At 52.9% G+C, this 18,803-nt stretch overlaps 1 protein-coding gene across 3 annotated transcripts in view; it reads right to left on the bottom strand.

Annotated features, from left to right (window-relative positions):
• Positions 1-12,263, bottom strand: part of SLC6A9 (solute carrier family 6 member 9) — a 34,690-nt gene extending 22,427 nt beyond the window's left edge. The window contains exons 1-2 of one of the 3 annotated variants that reach the window (XM_080652892.1): positions 11,968-12,263; positions 6,457-6,572 (exon numbers count right to left, since the gene is read on the bottom strand). Coding sequence is in view for 2 of the 3 variants with exons in the window: in XM_080652890.1 (XP_080509016.1) it covers positions 6,457-6,486 (30 nt within the window). In the remaining variant the exon portion in view is untranslated. Of the gene's footprint in view, positions 1-6,456; positions 6,573-11,742; positions 11,788-11,967 lie in introns of those variants that run through there. The other 2 variants (XM_080652890.1, XM_080652891.1) reach the window with 2 other exon arrangements.
• Between the last annotated feature and the right edge of the window lie 6,540 nt (positions 12,264-18,803).

Genomic DNA, 18,803 nt, shown 5'->3' with positions numbered 1-18,803 from the left:
TCAAAACCAATAAAAATGTATTTATTTTAAAAAGCAGGGGCCGGGGGTGGGGGACACAGGCTTTAGAGTTATACAGGCTTGGGTTACAATCCCAGCTCTGCCAGTTTCTCACCAACATGTGGACACTTAACATGTCTGGTCTTAGTTTCTTCATCTCTAAAATGGGGATAATATCCACTCATTATTGAAGCTAGTGAGCATTAGTAATAATTAGTAACAGATAATGCATATTAAGTGCTTACTATGAGCCAGAAACTGTCCTAAACACTTTATATATATACAGCAACTCATTTAATCCTCCCAACAACCCCTTGAGGCAGGTACATTTTATTTTATTTTATTTTATTTTTAAAATATATTTTATTGATATTTCACAGAGAGGAAGGGAGAGGGTAGAGAGCTAGAAACATCGATGAGAGAGAAACATCGATCAGCTGCCTCCTGCACACCTCCCACTGAGGATGTGCCAGCAACCAAGGTACATGCCCTTGACCGGAATCAAACCCAGGACCTTTCAGTCCGCAGGCTGACGCTCTATCCACTGAGCCAAACCGGTTTTGGCTAGGCAGGTACATTTTAATCCCCAGTTTGGGGGAAAAGATGGAGACCGGCCTTGGCTCAACAAGTATTCTAAGAATGGCCTCAGACCCCACTGATTCAGCCACTCGCTGGGCCAGCCTCATGCAGCCAGGTCCCCAGACATGCTCCGCTGACTTCCTGCAGGCACAGACTGAGGGCCAAGGCCCTGGCTGGGCCACTGGCTCCAGGAAGGCCCAGTCACCCATGATGCCCAAATGCTCACTTCCACCCAGGGTGGGCTCTGGGCTCTAGCTGCCCTGGCCTGGGCTGGGTGCCCAGAACAGACAGCCCTGGCTGGATGGCTTTCTCTGGCTCTGGCCATGGGGACAGGAGGCGGCAGCAGCCCAGCTGGGCCCTGGCCGTAATGAGGCCTCATTAGTGGGATCCAGCTGCTCCAGCCCCACTTAGGGAGGCCAGCTCCCCAACCCCCACCTCTGACTTTTCTTAATAAGAGTGGGCATGCTTCCAGAGGGGCAAGGAGTCTAGGGGCTTTGTTGTGCCCTGTGAGTCTGAGGGAAGGTGCTGCTGAGCTAGGACCGAGAAGTGCTGGGGATGGGAGGAGAGCTTCAAGGAAGCTGTATGATGGGAAGGAGAGCACAGGACCGGCAGGTGGGTTTCAGGGCTGGTGGGGAGAGGAAGGAGACCAAGAAGAAGGGAGGGCAGGGTCCTAGGTCTGGAGAGGAAGCTTGAGGAAGGATAGGCCTTATCCTTTGGATCTAGACAGTGTTCATTTCACTGGGGAGAGGATAGTTGCACATCTGTGATCATCAGTTGAACGTCTAAGCTCCTGGCTAGGAGAGCACCTCCTGTGCCAGGCCTTATATAAAGAAAGCACCCACTATGGGCCAGGACCTGTGTTAGCAGAGTGCTCACTATGAGCCAAGTCCAATAATGGAAGAATACACAGTATGCCAGGTCTGCGCTAGGAAACACTCACTGTGTGCCAGGACCTGTGTTGAGAGAGTGCCCACTGTGTGCCAAGTCCAATACTGCCAAGTCCCATTGTGCGCCAGAGTGCATTTACCATGTATTAGCCCCAAGCCCAGTGAGCCTCTGTGGTGTGCTAGGTCCTGCACTGGGTGAGTACCCCATACGTGCCAAATTCTGTGTCAGGTGATGATGACCCAATGTATGCCTGGCCCTGAGTAGGGTGAGCACCCACTATGCACCTGGAACTGTGCTAGATGAGTGCCTACTGTGTGATAGGCTCTGTACTAAGGAAGTGGCCAATGTGTGCCAAATCAGTAGTAGCTGAGCACTTGCCACATGCTGGGACTCGTGCTAGGTGAGTGCTTAGTAGGCAACAGCCTTCTACCAAGGGAGTGCCCAAGCCTATGCTAGTTGAGCACTTGCCACATGCTGGGACTCGGGCTGGGTGAGTATGTACTGTGTGCCAGCCCCTGGAATGGATACTGCAGACAAGAGGTATCCAAACCCTCATGTCAAAGCAGAACAGGGTGGAGCAGACCCAGGCAATCTGTGGTGCTTGCAAAGCCTTCTGGGAGAATTTAGATGCTCTGGCATCTAGGGCCCTGGCCTGGGTGACTCTGCTCTTATTTGTCCCAGTACAGAAGCAACCAGTGAGTTCTGGGGAGAGACCAAAGAGGCTCCCCAAGGTCTCTGCTGCCCAAGACACAGTATGAATGGGGGAGGGCCTGGGGCCACCAACTTGTGTACTTGGGGCGAGGCAGCAGGGTCAAAGCTGACCCAGGGGGGCTCTTCTGTCCTGGCCTTCACTCCTCCAGCTCTGTCCTCTGAGCCCCAGTAACCTCCCCGCCACCACGTGTACAGAGGTATGAGGTCTCTATGAGGTCTCCATGGAAGGACCGCCCCATCCACCCCCCCAGTGCCCCTAAGCACCCCAGCTGCTCCCAGGCTTGGAGGCACCCTGGCCAGCTGGGTTCTTGCACGGCCCTGTCCTGGGAGCTGCTGAGGCGTGAGGGAGGCAGCTGAGCTGGCCTGGCAGAGACCATCTGGGCTGAGAGTGGGGGCAGGGACACGTGCAGCAGGCATGTGGGCCTGGGCACGTGCTAGGAAGCAGCTTGCTCCTCCATGGGGCACTTGCCACATGAAGAGCCAGGCAGAAGCTCCAAGGATAACACAAGATGTCTGTGGACACCGAAGAGACCCAGCGGTCCCATGTCCTCACACCCAAACCTAGAGCAAAAGGGGATGGAGCCCTAGTCGGTTTGGCTCAGTGGATAGAGCATCAGCTTGCAGACTGAAGGGTCCCGGGTTCCATTATGATCAAGGGCATCTACTTCATACCTCGGTTGCAGGCTTGATCCCCAGTCCTGGTCAGGGTGCATGTGGGAGGCAACCAAATGATGTGTCTCTCTCACATCGATGTTTCTCTCTCTCGGTCTCTCCCCCTCCTTTCCACTCTCTAAAAATCAAAGGAAAAATATCCTCAGATTACCACCACCACCAACAACAAAAAAGTGGATGGAAATGAGGACACCTCCTCACAGGGAGGCCCACTCCCTGTGTACCAGGGCACAGATGACAGCAGAAACCACTGACCAGGATGGCCCTCAGCACCCGGTGTCCTGCCCCACCATGACATCCAGAGAAGGGGCATGTCTGAAAGGTGCATCCTTAGCCATGTGTCCTTAGGAGAACAAGCACCTAATAAAGTGCTGCTCAGCTACCTTGGTTAGCTAGCAGAGGTGGCGCTCCTCAGAGGCTGTATCCTAGAGATAGGCACTGAATGGAGGAGGCCTCGGTTCCAAACTAGGGCCCGAGAATAGCCAAATAGCGTAGCCCAAGGTCACCAGCAGAACTGAAAAAGAGGCAGGAATAGAATTTCATCGACCACAGGGGTGCCCAGGGGACATACGCTATGAGCCTGAAATGCAGCAGCAGCGGGCAGAAGTCAAAGGGCAGAGGGCACGAGGAAACCGAGCCCCAGCTATCTTTAGGCACATCCTGGTGCTGGGAACGGAGTCCCAAAGCAGCATTCCCTTCCACAGGCAGGCTGGCCTGCAGCCCCGGGAAGCTCAGCTCTGGCAAGGGTTCTGGGACATTGTGATTCATGCTCCCTACGGCCCGTTGTGGGTCCCACATCTCTCCTGCCTGATTGCCTCAGTCCTCCCAGGGTCACTCCAGAGAAAGAAGGGCAGCCAGGGAGTACGCAGAGGGTTTCTTAGGTTTCATGGGGCTCAGAATCTCCAAGTTCCTAGACAGGCCCATGGCAATTCCAAGACTTCTCTGGGAAAGTGGAGGCCTTTCTTGGTTCTATCACAAAACCCACCCCTAGCAAGTGTTCAGGTCATGAGGCCTCCATCTCAGCCCATCCCTGAGCACCCAGAGTTCAGGATAGCTCAGAAATACTTTCAGAAGCTTGGTTCATTCAGACTTGTTCCAACCAGGAGGGAGCTAGATCAGAGCGGGCCTGAGGGGCAGAATGGAGGTCCCTGAGCCTGGAGCAGAACCACTGTAGATGAAAAAGGGGCCACATAGTAAACCTGACCAGCTCAGGGGATGCCTGAAAGTAACCATATAAGGATGGTCTGAACATAAAAATTCTTAACTAGCCCCAGCTGTTTTGGCTCAGTGGCTAGAGCGTCGGCTTGCGGACTGAAGGGTCCTGGGTTTGATTCCAGTCAAGGGCATAGGTCCGGGTTGCAAGCTCGATCCCATGTGGAGCATGCAGGAGGCAGCTGACCGGTGATTCTCATCATTGATGTTTCTATCTCTCTCTCCCTCTCCCTTTCTCTCTGAAAACAATAAAAACATATTTTTTAAAAATTTCCAACTAAAAGCTTCCTTTGCAGTAAGCAGTTAGACAGACATGAGGTGAGCAAGAATGATGGGCCAGATTACAAAAGGTCACCAGGGGGAAAGCCTTGGATGCCTAGCAAAGGACAATTGTAGGATGAGACCTCACCACCGAGGTGACCTTTCCTCCCTAGAGATAACATCTAGCCTCAGCTGTATTTCAGCTCCAGGTCCAGAAAAGCAACAAAATCAGACAAGCAATGCCAAGGCTGACCTCAGGACCAGCTGCATTGGGTAATGACCCCCTGCTCTGGTGCCGGCCAATCTATCAGTGGAGACCCAGACCCTGAAAGGACACACCTGGAAAGCTGCTGAATATCCTATTGCGATCTTCCCCTGGGACCTCCCCTACACTCTCCTCCTTTAAAACCACAAAGACAGAGGATCCAGTGCCTCTCCCTCCCAGGAGTAAGCCTTTACCTTACCTCTCCTCCCCCACCCCTACCCCACCCCAGGTGCATTACCATTACCTTCCTCACTTTCCTCAGCCCATTTCTTCTACGAATTACTTCTTCTACCTCTGACTTTATAAATAAAAATGCTCTCCTAGTTTGAGTCTTGGCTCTGAATTCTTTCTTAGCCAGAACTCAAGTACTGAGGTTGCTGAACCCAGTTCCAATCTGACTCCACTGGTCTAACACCTGTTGCCCACAACACCTTGACAAAGGTCAATCTTGACCTTAAGTGAACCTGTCCATTGTTTTTTTGTGTCTAAGCTAACATACCTTTGAAATGTCGAGTAATCCCCTTTTCCAGGGCACAACCATCCACACCAGAACACAAAACCACAGATTCCCAAACACCATCTCTGTGTGTGTAAATGTGCATTGTTAACTATCCTGTGCCCAACTCTGTTTTACTCCTTATCCCTCTGCTTTGCTTCCCTAGCCTCCCTAATCTGTCACCAATGAATTTCATGGAAACCCCCTTACATCACCTCCTTTGGTTACAATGTATAAAATAAGCTGCAAAACTGCCATTCTCCAGAATACTTTTTCCATCCATTGAGGTTTCTCTTCCCAGCAATTTTAGTCAGTTTGGCCCAAATAACCTCATAAAAATTATCTACAGGTCTGGATGTTTCTTAGGACACACCTAGCCATTCCTTTGGACCAGGTTGGTTGACTCCCAGAAATCTTTGGCGACAGATGGCTTGTTTTGGGAAGGCTCAGCAGAGACCCTCGGTCTATTAATACTCAACTGAATGAGAAAAGCAGCAGAAGGAATTGATGTGGGAAAGGGAGGCACTAAGGGAGGGGCCATGCTCAGTCACTAGCTTCCTCCCCTGACAGCGCCCCAGTCTAGCTTGTCCCTGAGGCAAGATCCCAAGAGAGAAGAAATACACACACTGCCCTTAGGGTAGGACCTGGCATCTCTTCCCTGGTTCCTGCTGCCAGTGCCACCCTCCTCGGCCCATCAGCATGAGCGGAAGCCCTCATTGGCCCCTGTTCTCGCCCTCTGCTTCTCAAGGCACCTCACCACCACCTCTCCTGTGCTCTGGGGCAGCAGGCAAGGAAGGACCATGGCTTGGGGAAGGGGGAGAGGGAGGTTTTCTGAGAGGCCTCAGGAGAGGACTTAAGCGAAATATTCTTTGTTATTTTTCAGAGTAGAAGTACAGAAAAACCAGCCAGGGCCAGAGGACCCCTTGATCAGCACATAGTAAACACTTCTTGTTGCAGGCAGAGCACGGGGTGAGGGTGGGGATGGGGGTGTCCCAGCCCCAGGACAGCACAGTGGTTCTGCTGTCCTCCCAGCAGGACGATCCACAGCCTTCTCCAGGGTGTCTCTGGTGAAAGGACCAGAAGTGGGCCTCCTGCCTCCTAGCGGGCTCTGTGGCAGAATCTGCCCTGCTATGGGTGGGTTTGGAGCTGCAGTGCCAACTAACCAGCCAGGGGAGGGGCTGCCTGCCAGTGCCTGGGACAACTTAGCACGCAGGAGCCCTGGCAGTGCCAGACTTGGGCCCCACGGAGCCTCCTAGGCTCTCCTGTCATATGGCAAGCAGCTGGCAGAAGGCCCCGGAGTGGGGGCGGGGGGGGGGGAAGGGTAGAGGCAGTGCTCATGTCCCCCTGCTCCCTGCAGTCTGGTCCCCGTACTCACCAGCATCCCTTTGGCACCTTTTCCCACCATGGTGGCAGTGGGTTTCGGACTCTGGAGTCCCAGGCCACAATCACAGGCTCTGCTTCTAGCACCTTTCAGGCCACAGACCTCAAGAGCTGTGGAGAGAGCACAGAGTGAGGACTGAGCCACGCAGGCAGGGCCAGGGCAGGGCCTGTGTGGCCCTCAGGGCTCTCCAGAGCAGGTAGTGCAGGGCCCAGATCACCAGCTGGCAGGCCTCCCTTCCCTCCAACCCCAGCCACGCCACGCCACGCCAAGCGCTTCTCATTTTGCTCCTTTTTCGATGATCCTGGACCAGCTCCTCCCTAGCTCTTCTCCCGACCCTTCCCCTGCATCCCTTAGTCTCCAGGCTTCTTGTCCCAAGGGACAAAAGTCCTATTTTTGACTCTCCAGATGCCCAATTCTATAAAAGACAAAAGAACACAAAACTAGACAGGGTCCAATCCCTTCATCATCTGTGGATGGCTTCAACCTTTTCCCTGAAGAGGGGTCAGCTTGGATCAACACACTCAGCAGCCAGGACGGTCTTTCCTCAGCCTGATGCCACTCAGCTGGGCTCCGGGGCAGCTGGGCTTGTTGTTATGTCACTAACTTGGATCATAAGCTCTGTACACATCAAACATGCCATGTGCGGGCATGCTTCCCTGCCCTTGTGCAGGCTGTCTCCTCTGCAACACCTTCCCCCCGTTCACCAGGTGAAATTCTTCAAATCCTTTAGGGCCGTGCATAAACGTCACCTCTTCTCTGTAGCCTTTCCTTCAACCAAAATAAACAAATTGCTTCCTGCTTTGTGTTTTGTGCAGACATCTACTAGTGTCCTTATCAGCTCAGACTAATGTACTTTGAAGTCCGTCAACTGTGAATCAGGGAGTTGCCTGAGGGCTTGGGTCTGTGTTTCATTTACCCCTCTGTGTCCAGCACTAAGCACAGCGCTGGGCTTGTGGTTAAGTGTGGGTTGAATGGAAGGGAAATGGGTAAGGCCCAGGCACTGGAATGATGGCCCAGGTCAGCCAAGATCTTGTAGGAAGCATCTGAGAGGCAAAGTGGGGCTGGAGGGGCAGCAGACAAAAGAAAGGAGCAGACACGGACCATGCAGGTGTATACAGGTTTAATGTTAGGTGCAGATGATAGAAGGCAGGTTTTGACAGGCCACGGGAGAGGAATCCACCTGAGGATTCCACAGGAGATGAATCAACCTTCAGGGAGACTCAAAGAATTCTCTCATAGGATGAAAATCCTGGGTCAGATGGATAAGGACGGTCAACCTCCACAGGGCCTGATTCCAGGAGTGATTGGGCCACCTCTCACCCACAGGCCCAGGAAGTCTTTGGGAAGCTAAGAGAGCAGGGAAAAAGCTCTTTGCTTATGCAAATCAGCCTTGGCTTCTTTAGGCCTTGGCCCTGGCCACTAGGTCTCCCGCATAGCCTGTGGCAAGTGTGGATGTAACTTATCACCATTTTCCTTTTTTGAGTCAACCATACTGGCCTCTCTGACTCCTCCTAAAGAGGTCTCTGCTCATGACTTTGGTCTTCTGGGGGCAGTCAGGAGTGTGGGGGGGGGGGGTGTTGTGTACTCCCTTAAGATCATATCCTTGTCCTCCTCACTCACCACACCCCTCCTTCCAAGCTGTAAGTTCTAGATGTGCCTTCCCCAAAGCTGTCCCTCTTCAGCCAACAAATAATAATGACAGTGATGACAGTAATAACAGCAGATGGCACTAAGAACCATCTTATGGGTTGGGAATTATTATGCCTTGTGGTCAGGTGAGTAAATTGAGGACACTCCTGGAATTTAGGCTACAGAATGCCCTCACCTACAGTAACCCAGAGCACTGATTGCAAATGCAGTCCATGTCCTCGGGGTGCTTACAGATTAGTGATGGTTGCTCTAGGATGAGTTGGGTGAAAAGCTTTGCTACTTCTCCACCTCTGCCATTTAAGTTAAATGGTCCCATACACCCATTCCAAAAGAACCAACTGAATGCTCATGACATGTCAGGCCCCCTTCCAGATGTTGGAGACTCACCTTACCCGGGCACCATGGGACCTACCCCTAACCCATATAGGGGCCACCATTGACAAGCAGTAAGTCTGAAGTTCAGCATACAATGAAGAGCTTGGCTCTGGGATATGGTATCCCTGGGCTGAAATTCTGGCTCTGCCATTCACTAGGTATATGACTTCAAGCAAGTTACTTAACCCCTCTGAGCCCAGTATTCTCATCTTGGAAGACAGGGCTGATAATCCTTTATAAATTCTGAAGTTTCTGCTTTATTTTTTACTTGACTGCAAGTCCTTCACATTTTCTTCCCCTCCAATCCATAAATATTCCCACAGCCCCAAAGCTCTGATTTTCTCCAATAGTTCTCCACAGCCAACAGGATATGGCCTAAATTGTTTATCAGTCATTTGAAGCTGGCCACAATTCAATTCATTTATTCCACAAATATTTATTTCAGGCTTGCTCTGGGCAAGACCTGTGCTAGCACTAAGAACTCATGGGTCTCTGCCTTCCTGCAGCTTACAGGATAGGGGGAATGAGTGAATCTGGTGTCACAAATGTATATAATTGAAGACTGAGATAAAGGGTGTGAAGGAGAAAGATCCTTAAAGCAGAGGGTCCTGACCTGTCTGAGAGCCACAGAAGGCTTCCCCAAGGAAATGATATTTGAGAGTCAGAAGGAGTTAATTAGGCAAAGTGGCAATAATGAGGAAAGGAAGAGGAAGAAATATTTAAGCAAATGAAATAACATAGGAAAGATGCTGAGGCTCGGGCTCAGATAGCCAGGGAGAAAGTGGCCAAACATGAAGGGGGACAGATGAGCAAGGTCAGGGCCATTGGGGCCTAGATTTTTAGTCTTTAACTTGAGGACAATGGCAGCTATTCCGGGCTTTAAAGCAGAGTTGTAATTGTAGAGGAGCGATTGGTGGAATATACATTTTCAAAACATCACCATAGATACAGTGTGGAGAAAGGAGTGGTAGGAAGAGAGAAAGGTACAGAAGAAATCAACTAGGAATAGGCCAGGCCAGAGATGAGATCTTGGGTATGAAAGTGATGTTCAGGTGGGGAAAGGTATACATATTTAAGAATATAGAAGATGACCTTGTTAGGAATTAGTGATGAATTGGATATTGGAAGTGAGGGATAAGGAAGGGTCTTTGGTTTTTGCTGGTGCAACAGGAAAAAGCCAATGCCAGTCCCAGAGACAGGAATACTACAGGTTTGGAGTAGGGAGAGAATGGGCTGGGTTGGGCAAAATGAGTTGCCTGTGAGCCATCCAATGGTGCCTGGTGAGAGGGCAGTCACAGGACCTGGTCCCCTTTAGTCTCATTGCTCAGTCTTTCCTCTCCCCCAAACAGTATTGTCAGGTCAAGTCAATTTTAAGGGTTCATCTGGGGACCCTGGGAGCCCTCCCTGGGGAATTAAAAGAGTCAGGTTCTTTCCCTGTTTTCAAGGACCTCACCATTTAAAAGAGGAGGAAGCATAATCTCCATTCACTTTGATGAAGGGAGTGAAGGGGCTGTGGGAGCAGGAAAGGGCCCTTGGTTCTGCCTTGAGCCCAAGTTGGTTATCCAGGGCCACCTGCGGCCATGTGGGACTATTCGTCATTCCCAGAGGGTTCTTGCCGCCATGCCTTTGCTCAGGTGGTTCCCTCTTCCTTGAGTACCTTTGTCTCCATTTCCATCTGTTTATATCCGATCCATTTTCAAAACCTGTCCCAATGTCACTATCTTCAAAGAGCCCTTTTTTCTCCTCCCATTGCAGTCAACCTTTCCACTGTACCGCCAAAGCACGCTGTGTACATCTGATTAACACTCTCGTCACACACAGTGTAGCAGCACAGTTACTTGTGTCCAAATCTGGCGCCCCGCCAGCGGGAGAGATCTTCCAGGGCAGTGCTGTGATTCTTCTGTCCCCAGGGCTGGGCACAGCGGTACCGCCGCAGTCGCAGTGTAGGCCAAGTAAGGGGGCGTTTTCTCTGCAGTCCTTGTAAATATTTGGGCATGCTCAGTGTCACCTATTAGTCCCTTCCTAGAACCATCCCCTCACCCACTACTCCCCAACCTTTTGATGGTCCCTCACTTTAGGAGTCTTTAACATTTTAGGTCCTTCTCTCTTCCACTCCTCGACCCCCCGATTTTTATTTAGCTGCCACAGCAGCATCCGGCTTGGGTCAGCAAAGAAATAGACCCAGGCTTTGTGCGGGAGCTGTCAGAGAGCCGGGGATGTGGCTCCTTTAAGAGAGACCAACGAGAGGGCGTGGCCTGCGGAGAGCAGGACGAAAGTAGGCGCGGCTCCTTTAAGAAGCGGCCCGCAGACTGCCAGGAGGCCCCAGCCGGTAGGCTGGGGCGCGGTCGCTTTTGGGGCTGCGGCATTATCCGGAGCGCCCCGATTCCTCGAAGCGGGGTGCGTCCGCTTTAATCGGGGTGTGAGGTGGGAAGAGGGGCGGGCGTTACATCAGCCACCACGTGTGGGCCTCTCAACTAGTGAGGAGGCGGCGGTCCCGCCCCCGCCCCCGCCGTGGAAAAGTACCGCGGCGCGCAGGTACCCGCCCCCTTCCCCGCCCCCGGGCCGACTCCCGCCCTTCCCGGCCCTCTGGGCAAGCCCCCTCCCGTCCGGCCCCGGCCCCGTCGGGTTCTCCCTCTGGCCTTGGCTTCGGGGTGCGGGGCGCCGGTTGGGGGTGGCGCCCCAGGCTGCTAGGCCCCTGCCCTCACCTGTGGCCGCCCGAACCCGCCCTGTAAGCGCCCAGAATGAAGGTTGGGATGGGGAGGGCGCAGATTCTTCCTGGGGTAGCAGCCCCCAAAGAACTCCACGGCCCTAGTCCCTTTCCAAAGCCACGACCGGGAGTCGCGGACAAAGAGCCGGAGAGCGCCGGACTCCTCGGCGCAGCTTCCCGGGACCGGCGAGCCCCCGGGAACCCGCACGGGTCAGGAGGTGGGCGGGTAGATAGGGAGACCAGCCGGCTGGAGGGGCCAGATAGGCAGCCAGGGTGGCAGCAGGGCGAAGAGATGGAGCCGGAGCTGGTAGGCGGGGCGCAAGCACGGCCTGCCGGTTCCGGGCCCCCACAGACCCAGCGGCGCCCAGACGGACCGTGACTCGCTCAGGTTCCTGTGCTACCCGCACAACCCGGCGCCGGCGGTCCCCGACCGAGCTGGCGTCCGCACGCAGCGCCCCCACTCCGGGAGCGCCCCCCCCCACACCCCGCCTTTCCTGCGGGCTTCAGCTCCTTGGTGACAGCTGAGACACCCAGACGCGCGCACCTACCCCGGCTTTAGTGGCGAGACGTACATCCCCGTGCGTGCACCCAAACTCTTACCCACAGATGCCTGCAAGCATGCTCGATCACACCGCCCGCCCCCCCACACATACACACACGCCGCACGCACACTGGTCCTGGGGCTCAATTCCGAGGAGCCACCAAACACCCAGATCGACGGCTGGACAGACTGAGGTGCGCGCCGCAGCGCCCCCTTCTCCCAGCCCCCTTACCATGCTGCAGACCCCGGCCCAGCGTGCTGGGTCCGCACCGCGTTGCGCCCAGGTGGCTTTCTTAAAGGGAAAGTTGCATCAGCCTCCGAGGCGTAGTGCCGCCCCGAGTCCGCCCGCCCCGCTGCGCTGCTCGCGGCTCCTCCAGAGCTTGTTGTGTTTTGGTTTCGGGGAGGCGGGGGCCAAGACTTTGGTGAAAGTTTAGAGACTGAGAAGGCTTGGGAGACCTAGCCAAGTCCCTCCCCTCCCAGAACAGCTCTCCTGGCTGCCCAGCCCCCCCATCCCCACCCCTCCTGGCCGACTTCTCAGGCTCCTCCTCCCAGGGAATAAAATTACAAGTCACTCCAGCTTTCAGATGATTGATCCCCTCTAACCCCTGGGAGTGGACTCCACAAAGGAGCCCCCTTCTCCGTCCCTGCCTCTCTTCCCTCCAGCTGGGGCCCTTGAAGGAAGCAGATGTCGTCCCCTTCGGGCTAGGCTGGAATGAAGCCAGAAGACCTGGGCCACTTAGGGGGCTGGGGCTCCAGTTAGCCTGCCAGGTCCCCCGGCCTTCTGCGCCTGCGTTTCCCCTAGAGAGGAGTCTGAGCAAATTCCATTCCCTTTGGAACAGCGCTGCTAGGGATGTGGGCACAGCTGGGTTAAGGCCTTGGTCCTACTCAGAACTGGAGCTCTAGGGGTAATCTTTTCTCCAGGGACCCTCATTGACCACTGGCTTGGTCAACCCTACTCTGGCCATTGTGTTACAGGGCTGCAAACACGAACCTGGCCTCCTCTTCTCCCCCTGGGGAGACAGACCAGGTTCCAATACCAGCTAAAGGAGACTTGGCCGAAAGGAGGTTTGGCGAGCCTCAGTTTCCTCCCCGAGAAAGGGAGAGGATAAGCTAAGCTGCTAAGGTAATGATACTTCTATGGGAAACACGTTGCTCCAGGCTCTTCTGGGAGCGATGTTTGGCAGTGGTGGAAAGGGGCTCCACATTTGCTTACCTTGTGAGAGCCACCAGCTGTCAGGGAGAAGGGCCAGTAAGTACTGGCTGTCAGAAGTCCTTGATGTCCCAGCCTTACCTGAGTACATTCTTCACTATTGTCTGTCCAGGAAACAGGTTTTATTTGTTCCCTGGGGACAATCAACCTCTAAGCAGCTGAGGCACACATGCCAAACTTGTACAAGATCAATTGACGAGTGAGAATCCACTTTATTAACTTACAATCAGAGGCACTGAGCAAGATAGCTGGTATCAAGCACAGGCACTTCCTGATGGCCGGACTCGCAAGTGTACTCCATAGATCTTCACCCCAGGGCCTTACCATCTCAGAACTTACAACCTATTCCCGTTGAAGACTTGATCAGATCCAAGAAGACAGGCAGGTCTCATCAGCAACATTTTCAATTTTACTTTTCGCCAAACCTAGCAGGTATAGGATGTTTAGGATTTATATTCTATGAATGAACTGTGTGTGTGTGTGTGTGTGTGTGTGTGTGTGTGTGTGTGTGTGTGTGCGCGCGCGCTGCGCGCGCGCGCGCGCCCTTCTTGCCGCTCCTTACATTCTCCTGGTCTCTCCCTCCCACCTTAGGTTTGTCAAAAAAGGGCCACCACACAGGGAAGGCAGGAAAGAGGCTGTTGGAAGAGGACCCCCAAGTAGTGGAGTGGGGACAAGGAAGAAAGTGAGAGGAGGGGGCCATGGCTTCCTTTCCCTTTGACTGGGGTGGGGGAGTGAGAAGAGACCACTGTGTCAGTGCAGGTTCTTAAAACTGTCAGGGCCCAGGGAAAGTGGGGCTTTCCCACCTCGTGTGCGGAGACATTATACAAGGGAGGCTGAAGAGGGGTTCAGGATGCTCGGAGCCCCTCAGGCCTGGCTGGGGGTGGGGTGCTCAGGATTCAGCCTTCTGAGGCCCTACCAGGAAGAGAGGAAGACCATCAGGGAGGCAGCCTAGTTCCTTAGCCCATGGGTGGGGGAAAGAGAAGATTTCCCCTGGGTTGTTTGGGGAAGTTAGAGATGTTGCCCAAGGGGTTTTTTTTGGACAAACAGATGACATAACAGAAACTATATTTGTATACATATAGAAAGATTGATAAATGTGTACATTTTGCCCATCTTGATCCAGATAGGGTTTCAGAAAACCGCACAGTGAGTTGAATCCTGAGAAGCTTGTGAGAAAAGATTCTAGTTTGAAAAGCTGTTTTCATGAGACAGGGACTAGAGCAGCTGTTTTTTTCCAACCAGAAAAAGGCCTCAAGGGAGGCAGGTCTGGGCTGAGCCCAGGTCAGAGCTGGGATGACCTTCATCTTTTGGATGTGGGCAATTGACTCACAGGATGGGAAGGGTGTGTGAACAGAGTAGGGGGGATCAGGTCTGAGAACAGACAGGAGGACTACTGGGGTCAGATATCTGGCCTGCCTCTGCTGGGGCAGGGCAGCAAGAGAAAAGGCAGCTGGCTGGGCCCCACCCACTGTGGGCTGAGGCGTGCCTCAGGAACCTCCAGTTATAGTGCTATTTCCTTGGAGGACTGCGCCCAGCATCAGATCCCCAGTGCTGGCTGATTTCCTTACTTGTCATCAGCCTGCAGGATCAAGGCCTCTGTTGGGACTCACCGAATCAGTGTAGGTGTGTGTCTGGTAGAAACAGGGTTAAGGCCAGACGTGGGCCACTTCTGGAGAGCACTGTAGGAGTTGGCACCTTGGTGGAGGGTGCTGAGGGACCCTGTTGAGCGTTGGGGGAAGGTGGACATTGCTTTGAGTTGTAGCCTGTCCTGACCAGTGGTCTCTACCTCCTTGGAGCCCCAGCAGCTAGAAAACACGATCGTCAGTGGCCTGTCTGGGCTCTGCCATCAGGTTCTTTCTCCCTTGAACTTGGAGCAAACGCAGTGATCAGTGCTTGGCACCTTCCCTCCTCTGTCCCAAGGCAGAGGAGCACGTTAGATTGGTTCTAGATCCAAGAGCTGTCTCCAGGGCTCCATGTGCCCCTCAAGACACTCTGTTGTACTATCTCTGGTCCTGATCCATGGGCAGCACGAACCAATCATGGGGCTCAGAGCAGAGTTCCAGGCTGGACCTCAGTGGCTCCAGATAAATTAGGCATACAGGTTGGAAACACTGACTTTGGCCCTCCCTGGGGTGGTGCGGCAGCACTGATGTCCAGAGCATTTAGTGCCCAGGCACCTAAACACCAAGGCCAGAATTCCCAAATGTCAAGGGTGTCAAAGCTCCCCACACTGTAGAAAACCCCCAAACTTAAGAGTTCCCAATACCCAGAACCTCCAGTGCCCACACCCAGGGGGCCTAATTCCCAGGATGCCCAACATCTAGACAACTCAATGTTCTTTTTTAAAAAATACGTATATTTTTATTGATTTCAGAGAGGAAGGGAGAGGGAGAGAAAGAGAAATAGAAACATCAATGATGAGAGAGACTCACTGACCACCTGCCTCCTGCACAGCCCCTATTGGGGATTGAGCCCGCAACCCGGGCATGTGCCCTTGACCAGAATCAAACCTGGGACCCTTCTGTCTACAGGCCAATGCCCTATCCACTGAGCCATACTGGCCAGGGCCCACTCAATGTTCTTAACACCCAACTCTCAGAGAGCCAATGTCCAATTCACTGGGAAAGAACCTGGAGGGGAAGGAGTGGTGCCCTGCATGATACAAGTCCCTTCCGTGACTGGTGTTACCTGAGGAATGGCCATCACTGAAGCTGGGGCTGGGGGTGGTGCTGGAAGCAGCAGCAGTGTTTCTTTGATGCTCCCTTTCTGGGTCTGCAGAGATCAAGAGGGGCAACAGGAGGGGTAGATTTTCTTCCAGGCCCTGCCCTACCCAGGTTGCAGGACCTGTGTAATGAATGTCCATTTACTCACCACCTGTGAGTGTATGTTTACTGTGTGCTGGGAATTGTGCTTATCTCTAGGAATACAGTCATGAAAGAAAAGGGGCTCCTGTTCTTCTATATGGATCATGCAGCAATGTGCCTGTCGATGTCTCGCTGGGGGACAATGTTGCTGCTTGTGGCCCATGTGTGAGAACGAATGGCTGCTGGCATGTGATGGTGTTGGTGTGAGGCTGTGAGCACAGACTGTGTCAGCAAGTTGACATGTCAGAGTGGGTCTGATTACATCCATCTGTCTGGCCATCCTTATAAAACTTCCCTGCTTCACTGCTTTTCCAAAAGATGGGATGTAAGGCCTTTATTCCTTCAGACCCCCAGGTTCTGAGGTTCAGGCCTCTCTGTGGGGAGCAGCAGACTGACCCCAGAGCCGCCTGCAGTAGGCCTGAGAGTCCTCCCCATAACCCCTGTCCCCACTGGACGCGAAGCTTCTTTGGATTGGGAAGATAGGAAGAGTGGTGGCTATAAGTGGAGCAACCAACACCCAAAATAGCCGTCCACCCCGGGGAGGATCCTATGACCCCTCTGCCCAGGCCATCCAACTCGGCCTAGTGACCTGGAGACTGGGCTCCTGCCTAACTGCTTCCCCAAATCCCATTAAGTAACCCCTTCAGATTTGAAGGAGGGACAGAGCAATGATGTCACTACAAATTATGACATCATAGGGAATTATGACATCATAGGAATTGACAGCAGCCTTGGGCGTGGGTGGTATGATTGCCTGGGTGGGTGTGGCTCCATCTGTTGGCACCTCCCCACAACTTCCAGCAGCTGGGGATAGCAGGGCTGGATAAGGCCATGCTCAAGGGCCCTGCCTTATCTGTCTCCCCCACATGCCTGATAAGTCTATTACCAGGAGTAATAGGGAACAGGCGGGGACCTGGCTGGAAGAGGGGAAAGGGTCAGCTGGGGCTGGCTGAGCTCCAGGACAGACAGCCCAGGTCAGAGTCCTGGCAGAGCCCCAGGAAGAAGGAGAGGAAGCGTCCCTGGGAGAGCAATGGTTAGGAACATGAATTCTGAAGCCAGGCTACCTCATTCATATCCTAGGTCTCCCATTTAATAAGGGGTAAACTGGGACCTCAGTTTCTTCAACATTCCTCAATAAAAATACTGCTAGTAGTCACTCAATCACAGTATTGTTGTGAGGATTAAATATGTGTGAGGTAGGCCTGGTATATAGGACGTACTCATTCTCCTTCCCCGGTGAGATCAGGATGCTCCCCAGGGGGTACCCAACTTACCCAGCAGCACATTTGGGTGGCTTGTGCCCCACTGGGATTTTCAGAGTCTGTGCAGCCTCTTACACAGACTCTGCCTCCTGCACAGCCCCTCACACTTGGCCTTTCTGGCTTGGTTTCTTCTAGCAACCCCCACAGACACCTTAGAGCCCTGGTGCCCTCTGGTGACAAAAGCCATACCTGGCAATTACAGCTGGGTCCCCAGGGCACGGCTGGCCAGACAAGACCCTGTCCCTTGTCTGGTTATTTTATGTCACCCTCACATCAAGTTTACAAGGTAGGAGTTTCTCCATTTTCTAGAACGAAGGTTCCGACAGGTTAAGTAATTTGCCCGATTACAGAACTAGTAAGTGGGAGAACTTGAATTTGAACCCAGGTTGGCCTTCTCCAAAACCTATGCTCTCACCTTAAGGACATTATGCACACAGACCCATGGTGACCCAGTAGAGGTTTTATGTGCCATATTGATAATTTGAGTGAAACTATGATTGGGTGTATGGCCATTGAAATTCTCCAATCACAGTTATAAAATAGTGTGACTTGTTTTTGAGCACAATAAGGTTGAGTGTTTGGCTGTTGGGACTTTTTGTGTAGCTTTGCTGTGCCTCTGTGATAGTATTGTGTGAGTATAACCATGGCTGGGCTCATCATTTGTGTGTTGTGAGATCAGTCCACCTGTATGTGTGTTGTGAAGGGGCGTGGTGTGGCTGGTGAAACTGTGTGGGGGAAAGTGACGGAGGGCCCTGAGTTCCCAGCACCACTTGCCTTTACAGTCCCAGGACTGTGACTGCTCACCATGACACACATGATGGATGACTTCACATGCCTGATGCACTCCCATGGGCCTGCCGGTTCTAATTCCTCCCCACCCCCTGCCTTTTTTTTTTGGCGGAAGTAAAGTAAATAGTACCACAAATGGAGTTGGCTTTCATTTTTTTCCCCATGGGATATTTATGAGAGCATTTTACAAACCTTTGTATGATATCTAAAAAAAAATCATTAAAAAAGGACATTAAGCTATTCTAATTCTTTAATTTGAATGTATCGGTTCTCATTGCTTCTCAAGGTGGTGTTCACAGAGTCTGGGGGACCCAAGACCCTTCCAGGGGATCGACAGGCAAAAATCATCCTATATAATAAAGAGCTAGTATGCAAATGGTCATCACACCCTCGTGCTCCCCCCCACCCCCCGCCCCGGAGCCAGGGGACCTGAGGTTGGGCCGGGGGACCTGAGGCTGCGCCCCCTGCCTGGCTGGGATTGACAGGGATGGGGCTGGCTGGGGCTGGATCTTGCCCATTGGGGGTGGAGCAGGCTGGGTCTGGGTCTCACGTGATTTTGAGGCATCACAGGAGCGCAGGGACTTGACTCTGGGTCCTGTGGTGCGCCCCAGACTCTGACAGGAGGAAGATTTTCATATACATTTTACTAATTTTCTTTCATCTCTGACACTTCTATTATAGAGAAAGGGCAAATAGCAATATTAAAATATTTCCTCTAAGTAATTCCCTGTTAATGTGCACAAATTTCGTGCACTGGGCCACTAGTTTCATAATAATACTACATTGTTACTTGCCATTTTTGCTTTGTTGATATTTGGTCTGATGATGCAAGAGCAGCAGTGGGTAAGACTGCTGGCACCCAAATAGGAATTGAGGTGTGGCTCCCAGCTGTACCAGCAGTCCTTGCATGTGTCTCTGCCACGATGCATGCACGGGAAAGAAA

This window comes from Plecotus auritus (assembly GCF_963455305.1).
Source record: "Plecotus auritus genome assembly, chromosome: 2".
NCBI lineage: Eukaryota > Metazoa > Chordata > Mammalia > Chiroptera > Vespertilionidae > Plecotus > Plecotus auritus.
This window is presented reverse-complemented; position numbering and strand designations above follow the sequence as displayed.